Source organism: Vidua macroura, chromosome 17 (assembly GCF_024509145.1).
Source record: "Vidua macroura isolate BioBank_ID:100142 chromosome 17, ASM2450914v1, whole genome shotgun sequence".
Classification (NCBI taxonomy): Eukaryota; Metazoa; Chordata; class Aves; order Passeriformes; family Viduidae; genus Vidua; species Vidua macroura.
Window position 1 is genome coordinate 6,401,935 of NC_071587.1, and position 23,395 is coordinate 6,425,329.

The window sequence follows — 23,395 nt, forward strand, 5'->3', positions numbered from 1 at the left end:
CTGTCAGGGAGATGATTTGTCACCAGTGGAGAGTTTCCCAGGTCAGCTCTGCTCTGTCCCTGTGCTGGTGGTCAGTCCCAGTCAGGCTGCTCCACTGGGATCAGTGAAACACCAGCAATGTTCCTGTAGTTCTGTGCTGCAGAGGGAAAACACCTCTTCCCACTGGTACCAATCCTGCTGGTTCGTGGGCAGTAAACCTGGGAAAGTGGGGGCAGACTTTTATAATCTGTGCCCAACAACATCTGCCTCCATCCGTGTGCTGCAAACCCATGGGGTTTCACAGACCCACACTCAGGGGACTCATCTTGCACAGCTCCGTGTTTCCCTATGAAACCACCCTGCAGCTGAAGGCAAAACAAAGGAAGAAGAAACATCCAGGCAGAAAAAACCACCTTCAGTACTTGAAGGCTGTGTCATTTATTCCAACAGCTTATGTAGTTTTATCAAACCATCTTTAACACAAAATATGTCTCCTTAAAGACAGAAGGGTGTGAGATCCTACCAGAGATCATCTCAGCTAACAGCTTGCAAAGTTAAGCCTGAATGTCAACAGTCAAACCGGCAAAAGGTTTCTCCCCTCCCCTTAATAACATCTTGAAGTGTTAAAACCTGAAGAAAAAGATGCCTGTGGCTGGTGCTGCTGGGTCTCCAGGTGGGGCTCCTCCCCACAGAGCTGTGCTTTGGTCCTTTCCTGATGCTAAGCAGCAGCAGCACAGGTGAGTGGTGTTGACATGAGGGCAGTGGGACAGGTTGGGTCCTTTCCCCACTGCCCACCCTGACAAGGGGCCATGTGGAAAATCCAGAGGCCAGGTCAAAGATGCAGATGAGGGAGAGGCTTAGAAAAAACCAATAACCTGAATTTCTAATCTACGGAAACAGAATAAATAATAGTCTAAATCTGCAAAGGAGGAAGGTACCTTGGACAGAAAAATCTGGTGTGTCTATTATTACTGAAACAGTTTTTCCCCTAAGAGAAAATTGCAGCTAAGGCATCTCAAGAATGGCTCATATCACTACAACCATGGCAGTGTTGCTCTAAACCATTAGGGATGGGGGCAGAAGTCTTTAGGAGGTGCCAGTCCTTGCAAGTGTCTTGTGTCTCTCTACACAAGCACGGTTCCAGCAGAGGCATTTGACAGACAACTTGCTGTTCCAGGTTGGCTTTTGTCCACAGATGCAACAAATTCTTGTTTAATGCTCACGGCAAGGCCCTCCTCCTGCCCATCCCACACCCTTTCTGCTCTCATGGGGAGGGGCTGCTTTCTTGCCCCTTTGGTCTTGCTCCAGGGTCGCTGTCAGAAGAACTGGCATCTCTTTGGCTTTCTGCAGAAGGGAGGATTGGGAAGAAAGCACAGTTACACGCTGCTGAAGATACAAGCCATCAGTGATTGCTATAGCTGATTTCATCTGGAGAGACAAAAGATTTTTGCCTGAAGATCTATCACTCCCCTCCTGTGACCAGATACTTGGCCCCATCCATGGGAGTGCTCAAAGCCAGGCCAGGTCTAGTGGAAGGTGTCTCTGCCCATGGCAGGTGGTCTTTAAGGTCCCTTCCAAACCAAACCATTTTCTATAATTCTATGATTAAGAGTATTGGGTTCTCCCTCCACATTCCAGGAGTACAAACACCTCTCAACACACCTGGCAATGCTGAGAGGGAGCCTCAAGGTAGGCATGTGCACTCACCCAACTTTCAAGTGCTCCAGAACTGTCTTCCTGACAGCCTGGCATCTGCCTGAGCTGCTCTGGTAAAGCAGCTCCAATTTGTGCTTACTATGGATGGGTGGATGGACACATGCTGGTATGGTCATGCTGAAAGAAGTACAGTTGGGATAATGAATGTATTTTAAAGTGTTTTTATAGTTACAGGTTGTAGGCTAGAGGATTAAGAAAGTAAGGGGGGAAACTGAGTTTCCCTTCTGCAATGCTAGTCTATGTTTTGTTGCTTATTAGTGAAATGAGAGTGGCAGCTTTGGACAGAGGATTCAAGCTCCTCGCAGCCAGCTGGCCAGCAGACACTGAGCAGGGTGATGCTGCTGCCACATTTGGGCTGAAGGGGAGGATTTGGAGATAGCTGCTGGAGTGAAAGTTATTTCTGTTGTTATTTGAAATACTGCAGAACTATTTAAAGGTTGATTTTTTCACAACCAACCAAAATAGAAGAAACAAACCACAGCCTGCCCAATGCATGATTTTTATAAAGCCTAAGGTATAACTGATGTGTAACTTGCTCTGGGAAGGGTCTTGGTCAGTGCATGCCTTGTTTAAGCACCAGTGAGCAAAGGGCCTGGGCTGGGCTGCAGTGCTCCTGTGCCAGGAACCAGGGATCATTCTGCTCACTGCAAGCACCCCTTGACCGGGAGAGTCTCCCAGCACATGAGCATGAAGGCACTGACTGAGCAGCTGGGATATTCCTCCTGAGCATCAGTGTGATGCTCCTGGAGACAGCACTGCTCATTTGTGCTGCCATTTGGTGCCTGCCCTCCCAGCCTGTGCCAGGAGCTGCTGTGCCAGCTGCTGCTTACAGGTGTGTGCGTGGCAGCTCACCTGCTCCTTCAACGGCGAGGTCACCCATGTCCTCGGTCAGCTTGCGCATGCTGATGGTGGTTGCCTCTCGCTGGATGTCATGGACAGCGTTCCTCCGGCCAGCGCGGTCGCAGGAGATGAAGTCGGTGTAGGTGCTGGACTCTACCTCCATTGCATCTCTATTCACGTGGAAAATGCTGTGGAGAAAACACAGCTGTGAGGCCCAGGATGCTCAGCACGGCTCCCTCCAGGTTAGGTTACTCTGTGGGGTAGCATTACAGCATGAGAGAACAGTCCCTGTAACTCTGCTCCAGTTCCTCTGACAGCAGGTACTGAAATGTCAGATATCACCTCCCTCAAGTGGGGCAATGTGTGGGGAAACCCACCATGCAGGGTGACCCACTGTGCCAGGAGGGCAGGAAGGATCCATCCCAGATGCCTGACTTGTTCTGCCTTCCCCCTGCAAAGGCAGACATGGCATTTGTCTCTCCTTTGAGTTTCCAGCCTTCTCCTTTGGGCACACCATCCCAGATGCCTGACTTGTTCTGCCTTCCCCCTGCAAAGGCAGACATGGCATTTGTCTCTCCTTTGAGTTTCCAGCCTTCTCCTTTGGGCACACCAGGTCGCTTGCAGCAGCTTTTCCCTGCAGAAAAAGCATTCCAGAGAAAGCCCTGCTTCCTTCTCAAAATGCCACGGGGAGCTTTTGAACACAGGCCAAATTTGGCTCACTGCTTGGGGGATGGGGTGGTGATCCAACCTGAATTTTTAATGGGAAATGATGGATACCCACGGGAAAGTTGGGGGAGCAGGGAGTATTTTATAGGTACCAGGCTTGGAGCAGTACTGGCCTCCGCTGGCTGCTGGATGTCACTGAAGAAGCGTTGGGCTGGACTGCTGTGAGATAAACACTTTACCATGTGAAAATCAGCCCTTCTGTGAGACATTGGGATCCCTTCACTCCAGACTTGTGCCAGTGCCAAGTGCACAGCACGAAGAAAGGCCCGGAGTGGCCACTTGTCACATGCAAGCTCTGCTGTGAGCCAGCTCTGAGTGCAGCTGATGAATCCTTAAGTTGCTGGGTTTTCATTTTGGCTGCTGGTTTCCCTTGCCAGTGCTTGCACAGCACACAAAGTGCAGGGACCTGGGGATGGTGCTGTGGGCATCCTGGCTCTTGGGCACAGAGCTGGCAAGCACACACTGACTCTGCATGGGAAACCTGGAGCTCTCAGTTCCTGCCCCTGTATACCCTGTTTGGCACTTAGCTTGTTTTACTGTGTGGAATCAAGACATTAATTGCTGTCTTATCTGTGCCTCTGATCACTGTAAAATGTGCCTCTAGCCCTGCTGATTGCTGGCAGTGCTTGGAGCAGGCCCCGATTAGAAACGCTCGTGTGCAGTGAAAACAAATTCATGCACATTTAATGCACATTCACTCGCTTTTGTGCCTTGGAGTTAATGACCCACAGAGGAGTTTGCTCAGCTTCCTTTACAAATCCTGCTTGATATTGATTTCCCTGCCAGGGCAATCTGTTGGCAGATTCAGGCACCAGCCTGAACAGGAATCACACTCCTCACTTTAAACCCTGGTGTTATGGCAATAGAAAGGATTTGCAGGTGAAGATGGGATGAAAAAGGTTAGAGTCTCTCTGTTCCTGAGCTGAGTAGGGTGCAGTAACCAAAAACCCACAGAAACCCAGCATGTTTTGGTAGCCCCAGGGACTCCTCTCCTAGAGTGGATGCCAGCTCAGGGAGTGCTGGCTCCAGCTCGCTGGTGGGATGCGACGCTTGGCCCACCCAGATCTTGCAGGAGATCCTGTTTCCCCAAAGCTAACAAATCTTGTGAACCTCCCTCCTCTACAGACTTGGCATCCATCTAGCTCCTATTAAATGACCCTGGGAAAAGCTGCATCCTTTGCCCCAGGAAGAGATGCCCCAGATGTTTTTCCTCATCTTCCCTCCTTCCGTCCTGGTGTGCCCTTCCCGGGATAAGGCACCTACTTTGGATGCAGCTCAGTGAGCAAAGTGCCTTTTCCCCAGGACAGGACAGGCATCCAGCATTCCCAGACAAGTTCTCAGAGACTCTGCTGACCTTCTACAGCTGCCAGAGAGAACCCATAAGGACTCAGGAGGCTTCCCTAGAAGCGAGCCAGACAAGCCCGGGTCCATCTCCAAGCAGTGAGGCATTTCCAGAGCTGAAATGCTCGAGTCTTGCTACCCTTGTACCAGGGGCAGGACCCCCAGGTTTCCCCGAACTGGGGAACAGGAGCCAGCCCCAGGGATGCAGCATTTTCCCGGTGTCCCTTGATGTAGCTGCCAATGGTAGTGGCAGTGCTGTGCCAATAATTGTATCCCCTCACACGGGAAAAGGATGGGATCCTGGTGAAAACCAGAAGGCAGCAAGTGTGCAGCTCTGGGTCCCGACTTGGTGGCCGGGAGATGGCGCATGGGATTTATTTATTTCCGAGGCTGGGCGGGCTCCTGCCTTCGGCTCTCCATGCAAAGAGCTGGAGACAGGCAGATTTAACAGCGAAACTTTCATATTTGAGCAATTCCTCCGGATGTTCAAGGTGGGTGGCTCTCAAAACCCTTGCAGGCAGATCCCTCCCCGCTGGTGGAGAAATTCCAGCCTCTGCCTCCGGGAAGTTGTTGGTCTGAGAGGGTGATGGGAGGAGTTGCCTCGATTGTGATAGGAAAACCTGATTTTTCAAACAGCATTTCCATACTTCGAGGCACAGATCCCAAGTTCTGTGGGTTTTCACTCAGTAACTGCTTTAAAAATCTTTCAGGAACTGCAAAGGAACTACCTTCCCTTTTCCCTACAAAGTTCAGTGGAACCTGAGACTGTCACTGTGGACAGTCACTCGGGGATGGCAGGGGGTGCAAATGGAGGTGCATCACCTGCTGGCTCCCCACTTTTCGTTTTTCATTCTCCCATGGACAGGAAGATGGGCCTGCTATTGCCAGGCGTTGCAGGATAATCCCATGGCACACATCTACAGCATGCAAGGGTTTCCAGGGCCCTTCACAGAGGTGATTCAGCTTGTCCCCAGAGGGTCCTTTCCTGCCCTCCCTTTCCCCTCTGCTGCTGGTGGTAACATAAACAGTTCCTGTGCCCTCAGCACAGCGTGACAACCTGGAGGGATGGGGCAGGGAAACTGGGATCTGCTGCCTGTTGCACATCCCTCAAAAGTTTGCTGCTTGGAGGGAGGCTGTGTCCCCTCTGCCATGGGGACGTGGTGATGCCTGTCCTGGGGCAGCTGGCCACAAGTGAAGAAGCCCCTCACAAGCTGCCACTGACACCAGGTATGTCCCCAGAGCTGCCTCTGCTCCTGTGCCTGGTTCTGCCAAGCCTGATGTTTGGTTTGGACTTATTTTTCTGTGGTGTCTTGTGAGTAGTCTGTAATAGTTGTAATAGTCTTGGTGGGGACTTGGATTCCTGAGTGGTTTTGCTGTTGGATTGCAACTGGGCTTGCTGGCATTTTCCAGGGAAATCACCCAGCAGCTGACAGAGCAGCTGGCTCAGCTCTGGGGGCTGCAGCTAAACCACTCCTAGTCATTCTGGCGCTGAGTTTTGCTCATTTAGAAGGTGGGTGCTAAGAAATTAAGAGGTTAAATGTTTCTTCTGCCTTTTGGTAGAATAAACTGAAGCATTTCTTTTGGCTCAGCTCCATGTCCCATTGGGTTCCACTGACAAGCCTGCATTTAATTCCTGTGTCCCTTTTGCCTCCTTCTCAGCATGGATGTCAGGGACTGCAGCGAACAGTTACTGCCAACAAGGTCAGGGTGGCAGAGAAGTGACCAGGGCACACCTGGCAGGTCACCCTCAGCCCGGGGCTCTGCCCAAGCTCTGCCATCCCAGCAGTGTCCAGGGCTGATCCCTGGGATCGGGTGGATGCTGCAGTCACACCCAGCCCTGACTCCAGTTTCAAGGAAACCCTTCACACGGTACTGCATCTCTCCCTTGTCTAAGTTCAACCTCTTGTGGCTAGGAAAGGCTACTTTTGGTGCTGGTGCTGGCTATCAGCAGGCTGGGCTGAACTCAGCCATTTCCCCCCTGCCAGCTTTGTGCCTCCTGCTCTGCCCCTTCACCTCTTGCCTTTCTCAGCATTCTCACCTTGCTCTCTGCACAATCCGTGAGCCATGAGGCAGCTTAGGCCCCTGCTGGGACATCCGTGTCCCTTTGGGCAGCCAGCACAGCCCTGCCCTCCGTGCTGTGCCTGGGACACCTGAGGCAGGGAGCCCTGTCCCTGAGCCCTCCCTGTGCCTGCTGCAGGCAGTTCCCAGCTGCAGGAGCCCTGGCACAGTCCCGTTCTGAGATGCTGCAGCCCAGCTTTGGCCTCGTGCTGTCCATTGCCAGTGGCAGCTGGGAGCAAGAGCTGCAGGTTTTGGTTGGAGACGGCTCCCTCATCCCACAGCCCAGCCCAGGACACGCTCTCCCTCCTGCTTGGTGGATTTATCACTCTCCAAGCTTCTGGAATTTTAAAGCTTTGAAGCTGAACAAAACCTTGCCGAGTTTCTGGGGTGAAATTCCAAAGTTCTGCTTGGAAACAGGGATCTGACCCCTTTTTCTGCTCAAGCATCACATCCCACCACCAAAGCATGAAGTGGTGCAGTTGCCTTGGAGCTCTGCACATTGTGCAGTGCCCCTTGCCCTTTCATTCCAGGGTACAGGGACTATTATTAGACCTCTCCTGCTGGGGCTGGATCCATAACAACAGCAAAACATACTCAAGAGCCCTGCTGGGTTTTTAAAATATTTACAGTGTAGGATGGTTTACTAAAGAGGGGGGCCTGGTAGAGCACAAAGACGGAAGCACCGGGATTTCTGTGCTCCCTGTGGGTTTGCTGTGAGGTTTCCTGCTGGGAGAGTCGCATCTAGCGAGGAGAAAAAAATATCCCATAGGGCTGAAGCCAGCACTTGAGGTCAGGGGGTTTCCACCAACTGTCTGACAATATCCAGCTGGAATTTCAGCAAATTTTCCACTGAGTCTTGTCTGGGAACATGCGTGAGGGGCTGTACATCAAAGAGGAAGGGCTCTGTAATGATGTTATTGGGGTATTTTGTGACTCTGCTCTAAAGGCCTTGTTATGTCTCATGATCCCCATGCACTAGAGCTCAGATCCATGGCCAGGAACTGAGCTGAAGATGCAGCTGAGGATGAAGATGCTCGGGTTGGGAGCCCAGTCTGGCTGCAACAAGCTGTGTAAGGCTGGTGACAGGGTCTGCACCAGACACCAGACACAGAGCTCCCCTGCTTTCCCGTTGGCTCTGTGTTCTCCACAGTGTGGTGGTGGTGGGTGTCACTGGCCAGAGCTGGTGTGCTCCAAACTGCTGAGCTCTGAGTTTCCTGGTTTGGTGAGAAAACAGGCAGGAGCAGGGCAGCAGCCTGACCTCCTAGCAGGGCACATGTGTCCATCTCCTGTGCTGAGCAGCTTCTGTCCAGGCAAGAACAGCACAGAAAAGCCTCACCAGACGTGAGTGATGAAGAGACATCGAGTTGGGTCCAGCACATCTGTATTTATGGAAGGTTTTTGCTGTGGGATTCCTTGTAATAACTCTGCGCCCTCAGGCTCTTACACTAAATATGATAAATTCAGCCAGGACAGACATCACAGCTGCTCCAGCCACTGCAATGGTTTTGCAGGAACAGAGCTTCCAGCATTCTCTAGGACTTGCTGGAAAATTTTAATTCCTTCAGGAGGAGAGCAGATACAGCTGAGGTTCAGTGTCCACAAATAGATCCCTTTTCATGTGGCCTGGTTTTACAGTATAAAGATCATTTAATGCCTGTAGAACTGATAATCAATTGCTAAGCCCCGTGTTTAAGATTAGGCTTAGACTGACTCCTCTATGACTTCAGCTCTGCCAAGCTCTCCAAACTCCTTCCCCTCCCTCCTGGCCTTCAGCACATCTCCACAGCCCCCCACTGCAGAGTCCTCACTGTCCCAAGGCACCTCCTGCTGTCCCACATCCTCACAGCCACTGCCGGCTTCCCGCTGACATAAGAAATGGTCCAGCCAGATTTCAGAATCACAGCTGACCCCTGGCATGGGGCAGGGCGAGTCCTTGTGTGCTCTGCTCTGATCCCCAGGGCAGAGGGGAGCTTCAGGGAGGTAGGAGGGCAATGCTCAGCCCCAGTGGCCTCCTGTTAGCATCAGGACGTGTGGGTGATGGTGGGAGAGAGCTGCCTGTCCGTCCATCCATCCATCCATCCATCCATCCATCCATCCATCCATCCATCCATCCACCAGGAAGGCACCCCAGTGCCCAGCTCTGGCCATGCAGTGCTGCCAGCCTGCATCCCCATGCCTGCAGCAGGCAGCATCCCTCTGTCAGTCCCCCTAAGGCACGGGTGCTGAGAATCTGTTCCAAAAATCCTCCACCACGGGAAGAATTACTGTTTGATGGAGCCCCTCTGCTCCTCCCTCCCCTTACTACCGAGCCTTGATGCAGCTTAAGCCTCTTCTGCAGCTTCTAGCTAAGTTGATTAATGGAAATAATTGGTCTCTTTGTGCATCTGGAGACAGTTGCCGTGACAGCAGTTGTATTTTTGTTTTGTTCCCAGGTCGAGCTTGTTTTTCCCATCTCTCAGCTTCAAGGTGCTAATGAATCTGGGCACTCTGGTTTACCTCCCTCCAAAAGACACACATGCCTCTGAGAGATGGGTGACAGTGGGGACAAGGCATGCTGAGCCCCTGCAGGCCTTTAGGACATGGCAGGCTGGCACCTTTCTCCCTGCCCATTTTCACCCCCTCAAGGCAGGCTTGTACTGGATGGACACAACACTGTGGCTTTGGCATGGCAGAGAGAAGAGAGCCAAATCCCACATGCTCACCCAGAGCAGCCACGAGCACCCACAGGATCCTCTGGCCCCTGCAGGGACCCTCTCAAAGCTCTAAGGAGTCTGGGGCTTTGAATCCCTCTGCATTACTTTTATTTTCTCACAATTTCTTACTTATTTGCCTTTATGTGTCAACGTATTTTTACACAAACAGCTGTGTGGAAGATCTGCTCGTGCCTGAAGCTACAAAGCAGACAAACCACAGATCAGTGGCCCTTCAGCTGCAGAAGTGCCACAGCTGCTGTGGCAGGCAGGTCCCATGTATCCTCCCCCCTTGTGATTTGCAGTCACCCTATCACACCCAGGCCATGGGCATGGGGTGAATTCCTGTGCAATGGGGATCCCCTTCAGGCTTGGCTTCCCTGCCTTCCTCCAGACTCTTCATGAAGAAAAGTCCCAGCTGGATTCCACCTCAAAGGCTGGAGAATTCCCAGCAGTCCCACAGCTCAGAAGAGCTGATCACGCTGAGGCACCGACCTCTGAGTGAACATCACCTTCTAAAATCCTGGCCCAGGGATGCTCCAGCCCAGCACAAGCTCCCCAATACCTTGCAGGCTTCCCTGGGTAAGGAGAAGTCAAACAAGTGCTGAGGAGATGCAGCTGGGGCTATTTTCTAGCACAGCTGCCCTTGTCACAAAAAGAGGAAGGCAAAGCCACAGCAGCCTTTGAGGGTGTTGCTCTGTTTCTGGGTTGAGGGAGATCTCTCTACAGGACAGAGCTAAGCAAAGATGAGTCCTTATTTTTCTGCCTAAAATGAAGCATAGCTATGTAGTCCAGCTCTTCTTTGTGAGGAGCTGAGCTCTGCTGCTGTGGGAGAGCAGGGCTTGCATGACTGGGGAGGGGAGCTGAGCTTGGAAGAGGAGTTGTGAGGGCTGTAACTGGGCAGGTTTGGCTGCTGCTGCTTGGAGAAGCTCTGCTCAGCACAGGGTGCCTGAAGCTGAGCCACCTGCCTTGGCTCTGCCTCGGTGAGGCTTGCACAATCCCACAGGAATTTGCATCCAGCATCCAAAGAGTCCTCCTGACTCAGAGCAGTGTAAGGGGCTGAGAGAAAGGCTGTGAAGCCTCCTGGGGTGCGAGCCCTGGCAGCTCCCAGGTGCCTAAAAATAACCAGGGCACCTCTTAGGAGTGTCAGTCCAGAATGAAGCTGATTAGCAAAACCAGGCTTAGCTCTGCTCCCTGGAGTTGGCTGCCCTGTGTGTCTGCTCCACGGAAAAGAAAGCCACTGCTGGGACCCTCCCCTGGGACAGGGCAGTGCTGGCTGTGAAAGGGGGATGGGGGAGATCTGTCTTTGGTGGCTGGGATGGTGCTATTGGTGTTTGCCATACAACAAAAAAGTGTTGGGGTTTAGGATGGGCTGGCAGTGAGGGGTGGCTGAGGCTCCAGGTGGTTCCATGGCCAATGGAATCAGGAGCCCCTCTGGCTGTGCTGCCCCGCTGGGACCCCTGTCTGGGCAGGGAAGCTCTGCAGGCCTGCACACCTCCTTTGCTGAAGATTTCTGTGACAAATGCAACGTTTCCTGTAGCTGTGCCAGGTGACAGCAGCTCCTGATCCTTCCTGCAGGCAGGGTAAATCTTTCTGCCTGAGTCCCCAGGGATGTGACATCCTAACTTGAGCTGTAGTCTCAGGAAAGGGAAAGCTCCCAATAAAATCAATTGCCAAGTATTTCATGGGCTGCTGAAGTGCAGCACAGCAGGACACACCTATGTCCTTCCCTACCACATGTAGGGAAGGTGCTGGGTGCAAGAAATGAACTGCTCTGAGACACCTGCAGGAGGAGGGATGTCTGTGTGCACTGAAGAGTCCTGAGATCCTGCACTGCAGAGCTCACCCAAAACAGCCCTGGGAGCTCTGTGCAAGGGCCGGCACAGCACAGGACAAGGGAGAGCAGTGATCTGGGGACAGAGGGGATGCTCTGAGTGCAGGAGTCACAGGTGAAACCACAGAGAGGACCTGCCATCTTGCATAGGAGCTGTGAAAGGTTAAGCTTTGGGGGCTCCCTGGATCTTGCTGGGCTGACTCCACATGCAGAACAGAACTCACATCCTTGTGGACAGGCAAACAACATTCCCCTGCAAAGCATGTGGGCAGCCTTTAGCAGGATTTGCACAGCACATCCCCATCGCTGGCAGGGAGAGGCCAGGGAGCACAACTGGCACTGGGGCTGCTTGGGGTCAGAGCTGCAGCGTGGCTTGGTGCAAGGACATGGCTGTGAGGTGTGGATAATACAGCAGGAAAGTCATTATGGCAGAATTGTTGGTATTTTTTTCCTCTTAGTAGCTTTCTAACATATAGTAATTCAGAATACAGAGAGAGGTCAAGTGACTCAATGCTACAGGAAGGAAAAAACCAATTTCTGTTTGCAATATTTCCCTGTGGATAAAAGCTTTATGAGCCATAGTGTGAGTCCCTACCTGATCTAGAGGACTTTCCTTCTGGACATGACTTCAAACACGCTTCATGCACAGCAGGACAACAGCTTCTGGGAAAGAAGAAGAAAAAAAAAGTAAGAAAACATTATCTGTGCTTGTTTTGGGAAGCATAAAACTCAGCTGCTCTTCCCGCTCTCTGTGACCAGGATAGCAGAGGGGTGGCAGGGTTCTGCCCAGCAGACTCAGATGGAGCCTGGCTTGGTGGACACACCAGGCCAGGGGCTGTGGGATGTTGTGTTCATATGGCACCTCCTCAGGAGGGTTTGTGCTAATAGACTTGGACTGTTGTGTTAAAGCACATGGAAAGTCCAGCACAAAGAAGTCCTCTTTGGTTTTGCTTCTTTCTTTGCCCTCCCACAGGTGCTGGGAGCACTGAGGCAGCTCATGTCCTGACCTGCACTGCAGGGACCAGCAGCTGCCTCCAGACTATAAATGAATATTGGTTTGCAGCTCTGCTGCCCTTTAAAGAAGGGAAACTCCCATATCAGCTTCTCTGAGGTGAAAGGGGAAGTTTAATCTGGTTCTGGTCACTTTGCTGGGTCCATGTCCAGCTCTTTGGTTATCTGCTGTTTCTGCACAGCTGAGCCTCCTCCTGCTGTCCCCAGGCCCTGCTCAAAGACATTTCCTCTGTGGCCTCAACATCTGTGGGTGCTTTGCAATCCCCTGACCTGCAGAGCTCAGCCAACAGGACACTTGCTTATTTTAGCAGCTGTTTCAGCTTTCCGACTATTTTGGAACATCATGGACTGTGTTTTTCCCTTTGTCCCAGGGACAAATGTTAGCAGAACAGAAATCAAGAGATGAGCCACTTAACCATATAAGCAGTAGCTCATCCAGCAATTCATCTGTCTGGTCCATCTGGGCTGAATACCACTCTAACTGGAACTATTTCCCATCATTTTCCAAACTGGGACAAATCTACAGTGTTTCTCTTTATTTTTTTGACCCACTTTCAAAACTTTGTAGTTGGAGCTGACTACTTGCTGGCTCTGGCCCTGCTTCAAGGACAGGGCACTTGCTGCTTTTATGTGTCAGTTTGCCCATCTGTTAAATGGAGCTATTAATACTCCCTCCCCCTGTTAGATGCTTCAAATATTTTAAAGCACTTTCAGCTCTGCAGATGACAGGCTTGCAGAAGTGGAAAATGCTAATTATGATCATGACAGGAGCTAAACAAAGACACAATGATTTAACAATAAACTTTTGTTAGTCTTAACCCCATTTATAGCAAAGTGCTTACTGGAAACACTGGACCGGAAAAGAAACAGTATTCCCACAACTCTGGGAATATGCATTGCCCTTTTCGGGCACCAAACAAGCAAACAAAAGCAGGAAGGAAGAAACATAGCTTTGGAAATCCACAAGTCTTTATTTTCCTCCTTTGCCTTCCTGCCCTGGCTTGTGTGTTATGCTGCCCAAACAGTTAAACCTCCAGCACTTCAGCAGTGTTGCAAAATATCTCAAAACATGTGAACTTCTGCCAAGAGAGGCTTAAAGTAAACTGGAGCAATGATGCTCTGAAGTAGAAGTTATCACTGAGCAGCGCTGTTCGTGATGGGACATGATGGGAAACCCCCATTTTCTCTCTCAAAAACCAGCAGATTTTGGAGACAAAAACTTTTTAGCAGCTGGTATTGGCTTTCCAACCCTGTAGGCCTGGCTCTACCTAGATGTTCCTCCCCACAGCCCTTGCTTGGGCATCTGGAATCTGCAGATTTGAAACTGAGCCTCTTGCTCCATCCCCAAAGGCTCATCCTCTTCTGGCTCACCTGGGTGATGGGCAGAGCTCCAGAGGCCCTCAGCACAAAGGCCAGGCTGTTTGGAACTTTAATGGTGGCACATGGATTGGCTACAGTGAATTGTTAAAGAACACTTTGTTTTGTAGTTTAGTCCTGGAACACATCAAGGTACCATGGATTATTTTCAGAACCTAGTGAAAATGTTCACTGGCTAGATAGCATTCATATAACCCATTAGAAATTAATTACAAGGGCATCAGCATAGACTTATAGAATAATTTAGATTGAAAAATATATTTAAAGTCCACTGCTAAGGCATGTCCCTAAGTGCCACATCCACACATCTTTTTAATATCTCCTGGGATAGTGACTCCACTGCTTCCCTGGGCAGCCTGTTTCAGTGTTTGACAACCCTTTTGGTGAAGAAATTTTTCCTAATATTCAACCTAAACCATCCCTGGTGTAACTTAAGACTGTTTTCTCTTGTCCTATTCAATGTGCACGATTGCACATGTTTGAGGCTCAGATTCCCTCCGTGGTGATCAGCTGTTGCCCAAAACGAGCAAACACATGAAACAACCTTAGTTCTCTCAGCACTGCTTCAAAATGAATGCATGGTCAATAGAACACACCCCAGAATGTTTTTTTGGCAGAATTCAAGACTATTCTACACAACAGCTGTTGTGGTGCTGCTTTGATCCAGAGAGGAAATCCTTCCTGGTTGCAAGCAAGGTGACAGCAGCTGAGAGAAGGTTGTTCTTGTGTCTCCTGGCTGCTGGGTAAACAACAGGCTGCATGCATGGCTGAGCAGGGCAGCAGCCTGGTCCTCCCAGAGCCTCATTTAGTGCCCTGTCTCCAGCAGCAGCTGGCATCCTCGGCTTCAGAGTACAAGAAAACCTTTAATTGTAATGGCATGCTTTTCCTAAGTCACTAATGACTCTGAACCAGGAGGTGTTACAATCCTTACAATGCAATATCCCCTTAATCATAGCCAGGATTGTTTTGTTACCGAGATAACTACCTGATATCCATTAAAATACCTTCGGAGCACTTTGCTCCACCGGTATCTCATGGCAATGAGCACCACAGATTAATTACACTTTGTGGGAACAGTAACTCCAGTAAAGTTGGTGACGCTCTGGTGGGGATATGTTTGGCTTATTACATCACTGCAAATATCAACAGAATTTCGGTGCCGCTGGGGAGTTCCCCAGCAGGGTTTGTTACCGGCAATGTGCCTGCATGGAGGAGCTGTGCAAAGAGCACCTGGCCTCTCTGGGCTCTCCTGGGAGGGGAAGTGCTGGGGAACTCGCTGTGGAACCAGAAATGAGTGGTGTAAAGTACATATTCCCCTAGGGTCGAAGAGAGTGAGAGTTTTGAAGTGGGGCCCAGGGCAATTCATAGTCCAACTGCTGCTCTTCCTGCTTGTGCTGCAGGTTCCAGGCAAGGTCTGGAGTGAACTTAACCTCTCTAACTGCCACCATGAGGAGCCTGGGACAAGGCCCATGAACACATGACCCTTCCCTTCTCCCCGGCTGGTGCTGGCTGCTGGCAAGCCTGGGGAGCAGTTTCCCTTATGACTTGTCTTTTTCTAGTCGCGAGCAGAAGACAACTAAAAACAGTGGGCTTTTTCCCCTCTCATCCTCTCTGAAATGGGTATTGTGATGGAAAACTTATTTTCCAGTTCAGTCCATATAAACAGCTTTGGTGACATTAAAGAAACCCCTAAGGGTGTGGAGAAACAATTGGAATGTGAAAATGGGAGCAATCAGAACAGGGTGACACAGGCAAACAAAAAGCCAGGTTGAAGCTTCTGCTGTTCCTTATGGCTTTGTAGATTCACCCCCCATTCTGCCACAGACCTGTGTGAGCCCAGGGAAATGATCTGCTTTGTGTGAGGCCCATGTAAAACAGGAATGATGCTGGTGCTTGGGTGCCCAGACAGGCTGGAGGCATTAATGCACAGTAGTGCGCTGCAGGAACTGGATCTGAAATGTGGGAGATCAGGAAATGTTAGCAGCTTGGAAAACGTCTTCCATAGTTATTTTGGGTGGCAAGGTTGTGTGCCTGTGGGTATTCCTCTGAGTGGGATAAAAAGTACATTGATTTTTCTTTGGAATGAGAGGAAAAAGCAAGATTCCCCATTCTAGCTCATCATGAGCCTGTACACCCCTCAGAATCAGCCTTGGTGCAGAAGTGCCAGGTGGTTGGAAGATGCACAGCTCTGAACATTCCTGGGTTTCATCTCTTCGTGACCAAGCTGCCTGTGTACTGTAGCTAATGGTCTCCAGTTCTCTGAAGCATCTGAGTCTACACTCTGTGGAAAGTGTCCCCCAAAACAATGGCATGGGATGCTCACATCCCTGTGGAAGTCTGTCTGAAGGACTCAATGCTTTGTTCTGTGCCCAAGGTACATTAAGTTCTATTGGTATATCCATGTTTATAAATGGCTATTTAACCTACATCTGCATTATAAACAAATAAAGCTATTGAGGATCTCTTCATGGATCCTTCTTTCTTAAACACCATCACTCACAAGAGCTGAAAGGTGGCAAGTTCTTAGCTGGGTGGCCACACATTAGCAGGGGGGCTCTTTCCAGCCAAGAGTCTCTGAAGCCAAGAACTGCCCCACACCAACCAAGCCAGGCACGCCGAGCAAACAGCCCAGAGCTCGAGGAGCTGTCACCATCGGAGAGTCTCAGCCACCCAATCAAGCCATACCCACCCCAGAAATGTCCCTTCACCCTCGCACTGCAGCAGCATCCCCGCTGCGGCTGCCCCGTGCTCACTGACCCCAGCTTGTCCTCCTCCCGGTTTGAGTCACAGCACAGCCACCCAGGGCATTGCCTCTGGGTTCACAGCTATACTTGGCTCTTGATCTGCAGAACCAGTTACCCCTTCCAAGCAAAGGGAAATTTCCCAAACACGCCTTTGGGGCCAAGGCATTACATGCATGTGAAAGCTCCCCACCATGGCTCGCTACCAGCTGCTTAGGGGAATCCAGAGAGAGGAAAGACACACAGCTTGGAGGTGGAGGAATTTGCAAAGCCTCCTGAGAATACCACCACACAGCAGTTCTTTTTTTATCCCAAGTCTCTGCCTTTTCAAACATTTGCTTGGAAAGCCGGATGCCAGCAAGTCTCCGAGCCTGCTCCTGCTGCCACGTCCGAAAGCTCTGCTCGTGCCCGCAGTTGCGAGGGGAGTCCCGGGCAGCCCCACGGCTCCTGACATCCCGAGGGATGGATTCCCAGCGCGGCTCCGCGCTGCCGGACCGCCGGGTGCCTGTCCCATTCCCGTGCGAGCACAGAGCAGCCCCCCGTGCTGGAAGGGATTCCCTCCGGCAAACCGCTCAGAATAAACGGACACATATTGGAAATGAGGCCAGAAATCCCCACGGGGGTCACTGATCCACGGTGCTCTGTGATTTCTATCCTCTGAGTCTGTTCTCCCTGCTAGCCCTTCGCGGCGAGCGCTGAACCGCGTTATTTCCCGAGCGAAACAGCAGCCGCCTCCCTGCCATCAGCCTGCGAGCGGCTTCTCCCTCCCAAGAGCAGAAAAACCGGGATGCAGCTCTGCTTTTTGAGCCCACGGTTTGCCGGCAGCAAACCCCTCGCTGTTCGCAGTCGGGTGGGTAAAAGTTGTCCGTATCTCCGAACAAATCCCGCTCGCGGGGCGGCCGTGGGCAGGAGAAGAGCTCCTGGCTGCACTCCCGGGCAGGTGTCCTTGTCACCCACCGCCCCAGCCCCTCGCCCCCGGCGCAGCGAGCACAGCCCTACTTACAGCCCCGGCTCCCGCCGCTTCCCAGCTCCCGAGCCCCGCGGTCCCGGCGCCGAGGAAGGGATCGCGGCTGGATTCCACCCTCCTGCCCTCTCTGCCCGCTGTGGCGAGCAGCCAAGCCGGCCAGGAGCCTCGCAGCCAGTTCCAGACTTGCAGTTTCCTTCTACTGGGAGCTGCTAAATGAAGTTGCACTTGTGGGGCCAAGGGGCGTGTTCTCCTCCCCTCGAGTCAGTCCCTGCCTGCTGTAATCCAATGCTCTGCCCGATGATGTCAAGCAGCTCCCGCTCGGCTCCTACCTTACAGTCGGCAGGAGGGATCCGTTTCCTTTTCACAGCGATCTTTGTTTAGCTTCGGCTTGTAACCCCATCCCCCGGCAGCTGCATGTGCCCGAGCATCCTCCCTTCGATGCTCAGCGCTGGGGCTTCTGCTGCCGGGCGCTCCCTCCTGCCTGCTGCTCCCCCAGGTTTCCCACCTGCATCCCACCCTTTATCCTCTCCACCAGGGCCTGGCCAGAGACACCATCACACCCCGTGCAGCCTGAGCTATCCCACCAGGTGCAGCACGGTGAAAGTGCCTCCCAAGAAAAACCCAGCTTTGTGTTCTTTTGGAGAGCTAGCTGGTGACTGCACCTGGATTTAAGGGGGAAGGTGCAAAGGCAGTACCCCATTTAAAACACACGCTTTTGTAGCCACCCTGCTGTGTGAAGCATGCCCTGGGAGCTCTCAGGGAGCTTGAGGTCACTACAGAAGAGGAAATTTTGGACGCTCCTGGTACCACATAGACTGAGGAATGTCCCTCTAGCTGGCATCACCTCCTGGTATCCCATCAGCCTTGCAGACCCCACCGGGTGGCTGAAACCAAACAATCAAAGTGGTTGCAGTCATCCTCTGGGCCGGAGCTCCTGCCTGGCCCCAGCAGTGTGGAGGGAAGGTGTGTGAGCACACAGGAATGCACACAGTGCTGCCTGCTCCTGCCTGAACGCGGGCTAGAACAGGGCTCATCAGTGCTAACAGCTTTGCTGAGAGAGTGAAAGATTTGCTCCATCCCTGCTGTAAGAACACTCAGGTCCTTGCAACTCAACTGGGGAGCACAAAGGGTGTTTGCCAAGGACTGGATCCAGTCCCCACTTGAGCTAGGCGAGTTTTTGTTTCAGGTTGCATGAAAAATGAGTGGCGTGAGCCAGGAGCGCTTTCCCATCTCACTGTCTCGCTGAGCACCAGACAGGCACAGAAGCTGCATCTCTGCATTCCTGCAGCTCTCCCATGACAGATGGGACCCAGAGCCACTCAGTGCCAGGTGAAAAGCATCAGCCTCTCCTCCCACCCCGGCACCACCCTGCACACTTGGACCTTTTCCACCTCTGCTGCCATCACCACCTCCAGCCAGAATCTGTGTGTGGTCAAAAACGTGGTGGTTGCTGTGAAAGATACCCACAGGATCAGAGGAAGAGATAAAAACACCAACAACAGCAGCAAGCAGCACAGGAAACACCCTGATGGCAATACTGCGGCACAGATGAAGGGGAGTGGACCTCAACAGAGCAAAACACACCCATGCTCTGTGCATCCCTAAACCGACCTTGTGCGCCTCCTGACTCAACTCAGTTTTAGGTCAAAAGCAGCCCCAGGAAGCCCACTTGATTTCCTGAGGTGCATTGCTTGGCAGAACTCATCTCTCTCCAGCCGTTTTGAGTCACACATGGCTGCTGCTCACCCAAAAGTAGCAGTAAGGGATTCACCACAATGCCCTGCCTGTCTTCACGAGATGCCAGGGAGGGAGGAGGGCTCTGCTGTGCCGAGGGCCAGCACAGCCTCAGGAGACTGCTGTGCTGGTCTGGCCAAGGCTGCAGTTTTCCCTTTACTCCAGCTTACATTTGAAAAGGATCCAGAAGGTTAGAGCTTCACACTAACACTTGGACCACAGGGTTTGGAGGCCAAGTCTGGTAAGAATGCAAGTGCTACACCAGTTACCCAGGCATTTCCTTGGCAGAATGTGGCCAGTACCATTACAGAGCAGACAACAAAGAACAATGGCAACAGCCAAGTCCTTTGGAAAGGCAGGAGCTCAGTGTATGTAATTCCAAACTAAGACAAGTCTTGTCTTGCTCAAAACTCCCAATCCTGTGTGTGGTCCTGGAAACAAGCCCCCTAAAGCATCTACCACAAAGTCCATCCTTTTCTGCACACACTTGTGTGTCCTTACAGGGACTTTCTCATCTAACACCATCCCCTGCAGGGACTAGTCAAGCATTTTCCATCAAAACACTTTTTAAGTAAAAAAATGCAGTTTCATCATTTTACAATAATGCACCCTAACTTCTAGCTGATGCTCATGCTCACCATCTCTTGTCCTGTTGCTTTGTCCACCATAAGACTTCCATCCCAAGGTGATGGGCAGATGTTAGAGCTGCCTGGCGTGGCTTGCCCTGTGTGATGGGTGGTGTCACAGCCTTGAGCTGACTGACTCAGCTGCAGCCACAATTTAGTGGCCCCTGCTTTACTCACATGTTTGTTTTGGTGAGGTTGTTGTATCTATCTGCCTCATACTCTGCTGTCCTGCGTAGCCCAGGATCGATGGTGATGCCATTACCACTCTGGACAACTGGAGGTTTGGTTCTGCTGCTTTTGACCTTGCAATTAGTCTGCAGTGAACTGTGAATTCTTTAGTTCTGTGCCAGAGAGTGGGATGTAGAGAGCAATGCCCCAGGGAAAAAATGGTCTTCTGCTGGCTGGCAGCCCATTCTGTGGGTGCCACCTTTGCTACTCTGGTGCCACGTGGGATGGGAGACCATGGCTCAGGGAAGAGCAAGAGGCTGCCCTGCAGGTTGACTGTCAACCTTTAGCTGGAAGAGGGACAAAACCGAAGCAATCTTAGAGGGCAAATGTCAAAATGAGGTGAGAGTATCCCCAAGGGTGCAATGTAAAGAAGCCCAGCCCAAAGTAGCACTGCTGTGCTGGACTGCACGCTGCCTGCCCCAGCAAGGAAAACCACCAGCACAAAGGACACTCCGGGAAACTCTGGAGCCCAAGGAGACAGGCTGTCACTTCAGAAGGATCTGACCTGCCTCTGACCCCAATGTTTTTGCAGCCTAAGCCTTGCTTCCCCGAGAAGCCCGTGCTGCCAGGGTTAGAGCAGCGCGGTGGCAGCCGCTGGAGTAGCACGCAGCCTCCTCACGTAAGAGCAGCTTCCCGCTGCATTTCCCAGGCATTGAGGTCTCCGTGTCACTTGATGTCATCGAGATTGCAAGGAAATGTGGAGTGGCACAAGATACACATGGAAAAAATGGGACAACCTGGTTTTTTTTCAGACTTCCTCCCATAAAATAAATACGCTAAATAAACTAAAACCCCCACAGAACATATTTCACTGATGTTCTGGGCTCCCTGAGGCAAGAGTGGATTTCTTAAGCCATCAAATAACAGATTCACTTGGAGATTCATGAGAAGAGAAAACAACAAGTAAAAGCAGCTTTAGTGACAAGCCACTCTTTTTGCTGTCAAGGGAGGGACAGAGTTTGCTGTTGATTAGGGAAGAGAGGGTGGATGTTGGGATGTCTGAATGAATTACCCGGTGTTCAGACTCATTTTGTTTTTATAGAAGTTGCTCATCCAGAAAGGTTCAACAAGTGAAACACATAAAAGCTTATAATGAGGCTAAACTCATTAGTGACCCCCCTCCAGGGTCACCCCTATTAATGGGCAGGGTTGAGGAGTTGAGCAGGGCTGTGGGGAGCCCCTCTGGGCACTGGGACCGTGGGGACGCGGTTGTGGCTGCTGGCATGGTGGCTCTGTGTGGGGCTGGCATTCCAGCAGGGCAGAGCACACTCAGAAAACTGTTTACTTTGAGCTGAAGCTATTTTTAGCTGCACTAATCTGTGCAGAGATGATAAAGCTTTTCGTTGCAAAGTGAGTGGCAGTGCTTTGCTTCTGGGCAATTTCACTCTACGAGCTCATCCCTTCCCCCTTCCCGGCCACTTCTTTCCACTGACCTTATCTCCTCTGCCTCTGCCAAACACCTCCAAAAAGTTTGTCCCAGCTAGATACGTGGGAGTCTCAGCCCACATTTTTTTTTTTTTTTCATTTTTTCCTAGGGAACTGCTTCAGTTTATAAAATAAATGAATTTTGTGTTCCAAGGCTTTGGTGGAAGGCATCGTGGACATGCACCTTCTCATCTTTCATTTCTACAAAATCCCTTCTGTCCAAAGGCTCTTGCAAAAGAAGTCACTTGACAGCAAAAGAAAGAAGTCACTTGACAATTACCTCTTTGCAGCTGCAACAAATACAAGCAGATCTCCAACTCAGATCTCATGGCAAGCCAGAGTCCCCAGGCAGTGACAGACTGCCTACACCACGTTTTTCCCAAGGGGTCCCACAGCCCATTCCAAGTCCCTCACACACTCTCTATAAGAAGCACTTTACCTGCTGCTGACAGGAGCAAGCACGGCGGCTGGTTCAGGGCACAAAGGCTACAAAACATGCATAAATCCTGCTTGGTCAGGGCTTTGTTTGTCTAGAGGACTCCAGAAGCTTCTCCAGTGTAAACCCACAAAGGTCACACATCCAGCACATGCTTCATCAGAAAATCATCCCTTGTGGTGAAAGCTTTCTTGTCTGGGACACAGCGTGAATAATGTCTCTGTCGGCTCTGAGTGTGTTCAGAGGGGGGAAGAACATGCAAGTATTAATTAAATAGGTTCATCCTGCTTGCTAGGAAGGGTCAGATATACAGAAAAAGCTAAAAATGATTGTCAGTATGAGAAGGTGCAGTAGGAGAGGTATTGCTTAAGCTGATCATGACTGACTGCTCAGGTGTTACTGGCAGGTAAGCAGGAGATGTCCTGAGGTCCACAAACAGGTACTTCTTCCCTTTGTCCCTCTGATTCTGCCAGAGAATGTAGCTGAAGAAATCAAGGAGCAGGCTGAGTTGGCAGATGTGCTTCTCCCTTTTGAAGAGCAAAGGGGTTTGCTGATAAATGAGAAGCAAATAGTCATCTCTGTCAGTGTTTAATACGTGCCAGAGCCACCCAGCCAACAGCTGATTGTTCACCGGTGGTTGGCAACCAGACAAGGATTCCTGTTGCCCATGTGCAGCAGACAAGTAAATATTTTGATTCCAACTTGTGCTCTCAACTAAATGGGCTTTTATATGACTTTATTCCACAAAGTCTGCAAAGAGGACTCCTGCTCTGGAATAGTGAGGGATCCAAACTTGTGTCACTCTGGGTGAATCGAAGGACTGCAATGTTCAGAGTTCCCCATATACACTCACACTCTACCTATGGCTGGGAAAAAATTCAGCCTAACCTCTTGTCAAGTTTCCTTGCTCTCCATGTTGGGGAGCACATGTAACCAGATGCCTTCTTGTGAAGCAGCTGACTGCTGCAACAGGCAGGATGAGCCCAGCAAGGCTGCCCCTGTGTCCTGTGCTCTCCCATGCCCTCAGACATGGTGCCATTTATCTATTCTAGCTCTTCCCGAGGCCACAGACCCTGAGGTCAGGGAGGTGCAGCATCACTGTGACTTTGTCTGAGTGCAGCAGGAATTCACAGTGCTCCATGAGAAGAGCTCTGTGTTCTGGTCAGAAAACAAAATATTCTGTTTATGCCAACAGTGTATATCAAATAAAAACAGGGTTTGGCTGGTGACCTGGGAGCATTTCAGTCGGGCCCTGCACACAGCCCTCTGCTCCCAGCACTGTACTGGCAACATGCCCTGGGTTCCAGGTGTTGCCCAGGTGTGCAGTGGCTGACAGGCAGGTGTAAGATGAGGTGACAGGGCTGCCCTGCATATTGGGTGGCCCAGACAAGGGCTCTGCCACCCCAGTGTGGACACACTGGCTGAGCCCTGTTCTTCCTTACCAGCTGTGGGCAGAGTAGAGTGCTGGCTCCTGGGAGGAATGCAGGATGCTGTGGGGCATGGGATTTGCCAGGAGGCAGAGCCATCAGTTCTCAGTGAGTTACACCAGTGTCTCAATCTGAGATCCTTGCTCCTTCCCTACTGAAATAGTAGATCTTAAGGCATAGTCCCAGCCTCAGAAATCTTATTCCTTTAAATAGCCAAGACAGACAAAATTAAAGGAAAA

At 51.2% G+C, this 23,395-nt stretch overlaps 1 protein-coding gene across 1 annotated transcript; it reads right to left on the reverse strand.

Annotated features, from left to right (window-relative positions):
- Positions 1 to 373: 373 nt before the first annotated feature.
- On the reverse strand, positions 374 to 17,504 carry PKIG (cAMP-dependent protein kinase inhibitor gamma). Its single transcript, XM_053992998.1, has 4 exons — positions 17,317 to 17,504; positions 11,780 to 11,847; positions 2,548 to 2,723; positions 374 to 1,323 (listed from the first exon to the last, which is right to left on the reverse strand). Exons 3-4 carry the CDS (start codon positions 2,696 to 2,698, stop codon positions 1,244 to 1,246), a joined length of 231 nt encoding a protein of 76 aa, XP_053848973.1. The 5' UTR covers positions 2,699 to 2,723; positions 11,780 to 11,847; positions 17,317 to 17,504; the 3' UTR covers positions 374 to 1,243.
- Between the last annotated feature and the right edge of the window lie 5,891 nt (positions 17,505 to 23,395).

Excerpts from the sequence above, each read along its gene's own strand:
- PKIG (XM_053992998.1), bottom strand. The coding sequence starts at position 2,698 with ATGGAGGTAGAGTCCAGCACCTACACCGACTTCATCTCCTGCGACCGC. Across the intron at positions 1,324-2,547 it reads CCTCGCCGTTGAAGGAGCAG|AAAGCCAAAGAGATGCCAGT; the intron begins GTGAGCTGCCAC and ends TCCCTTCTGCAG.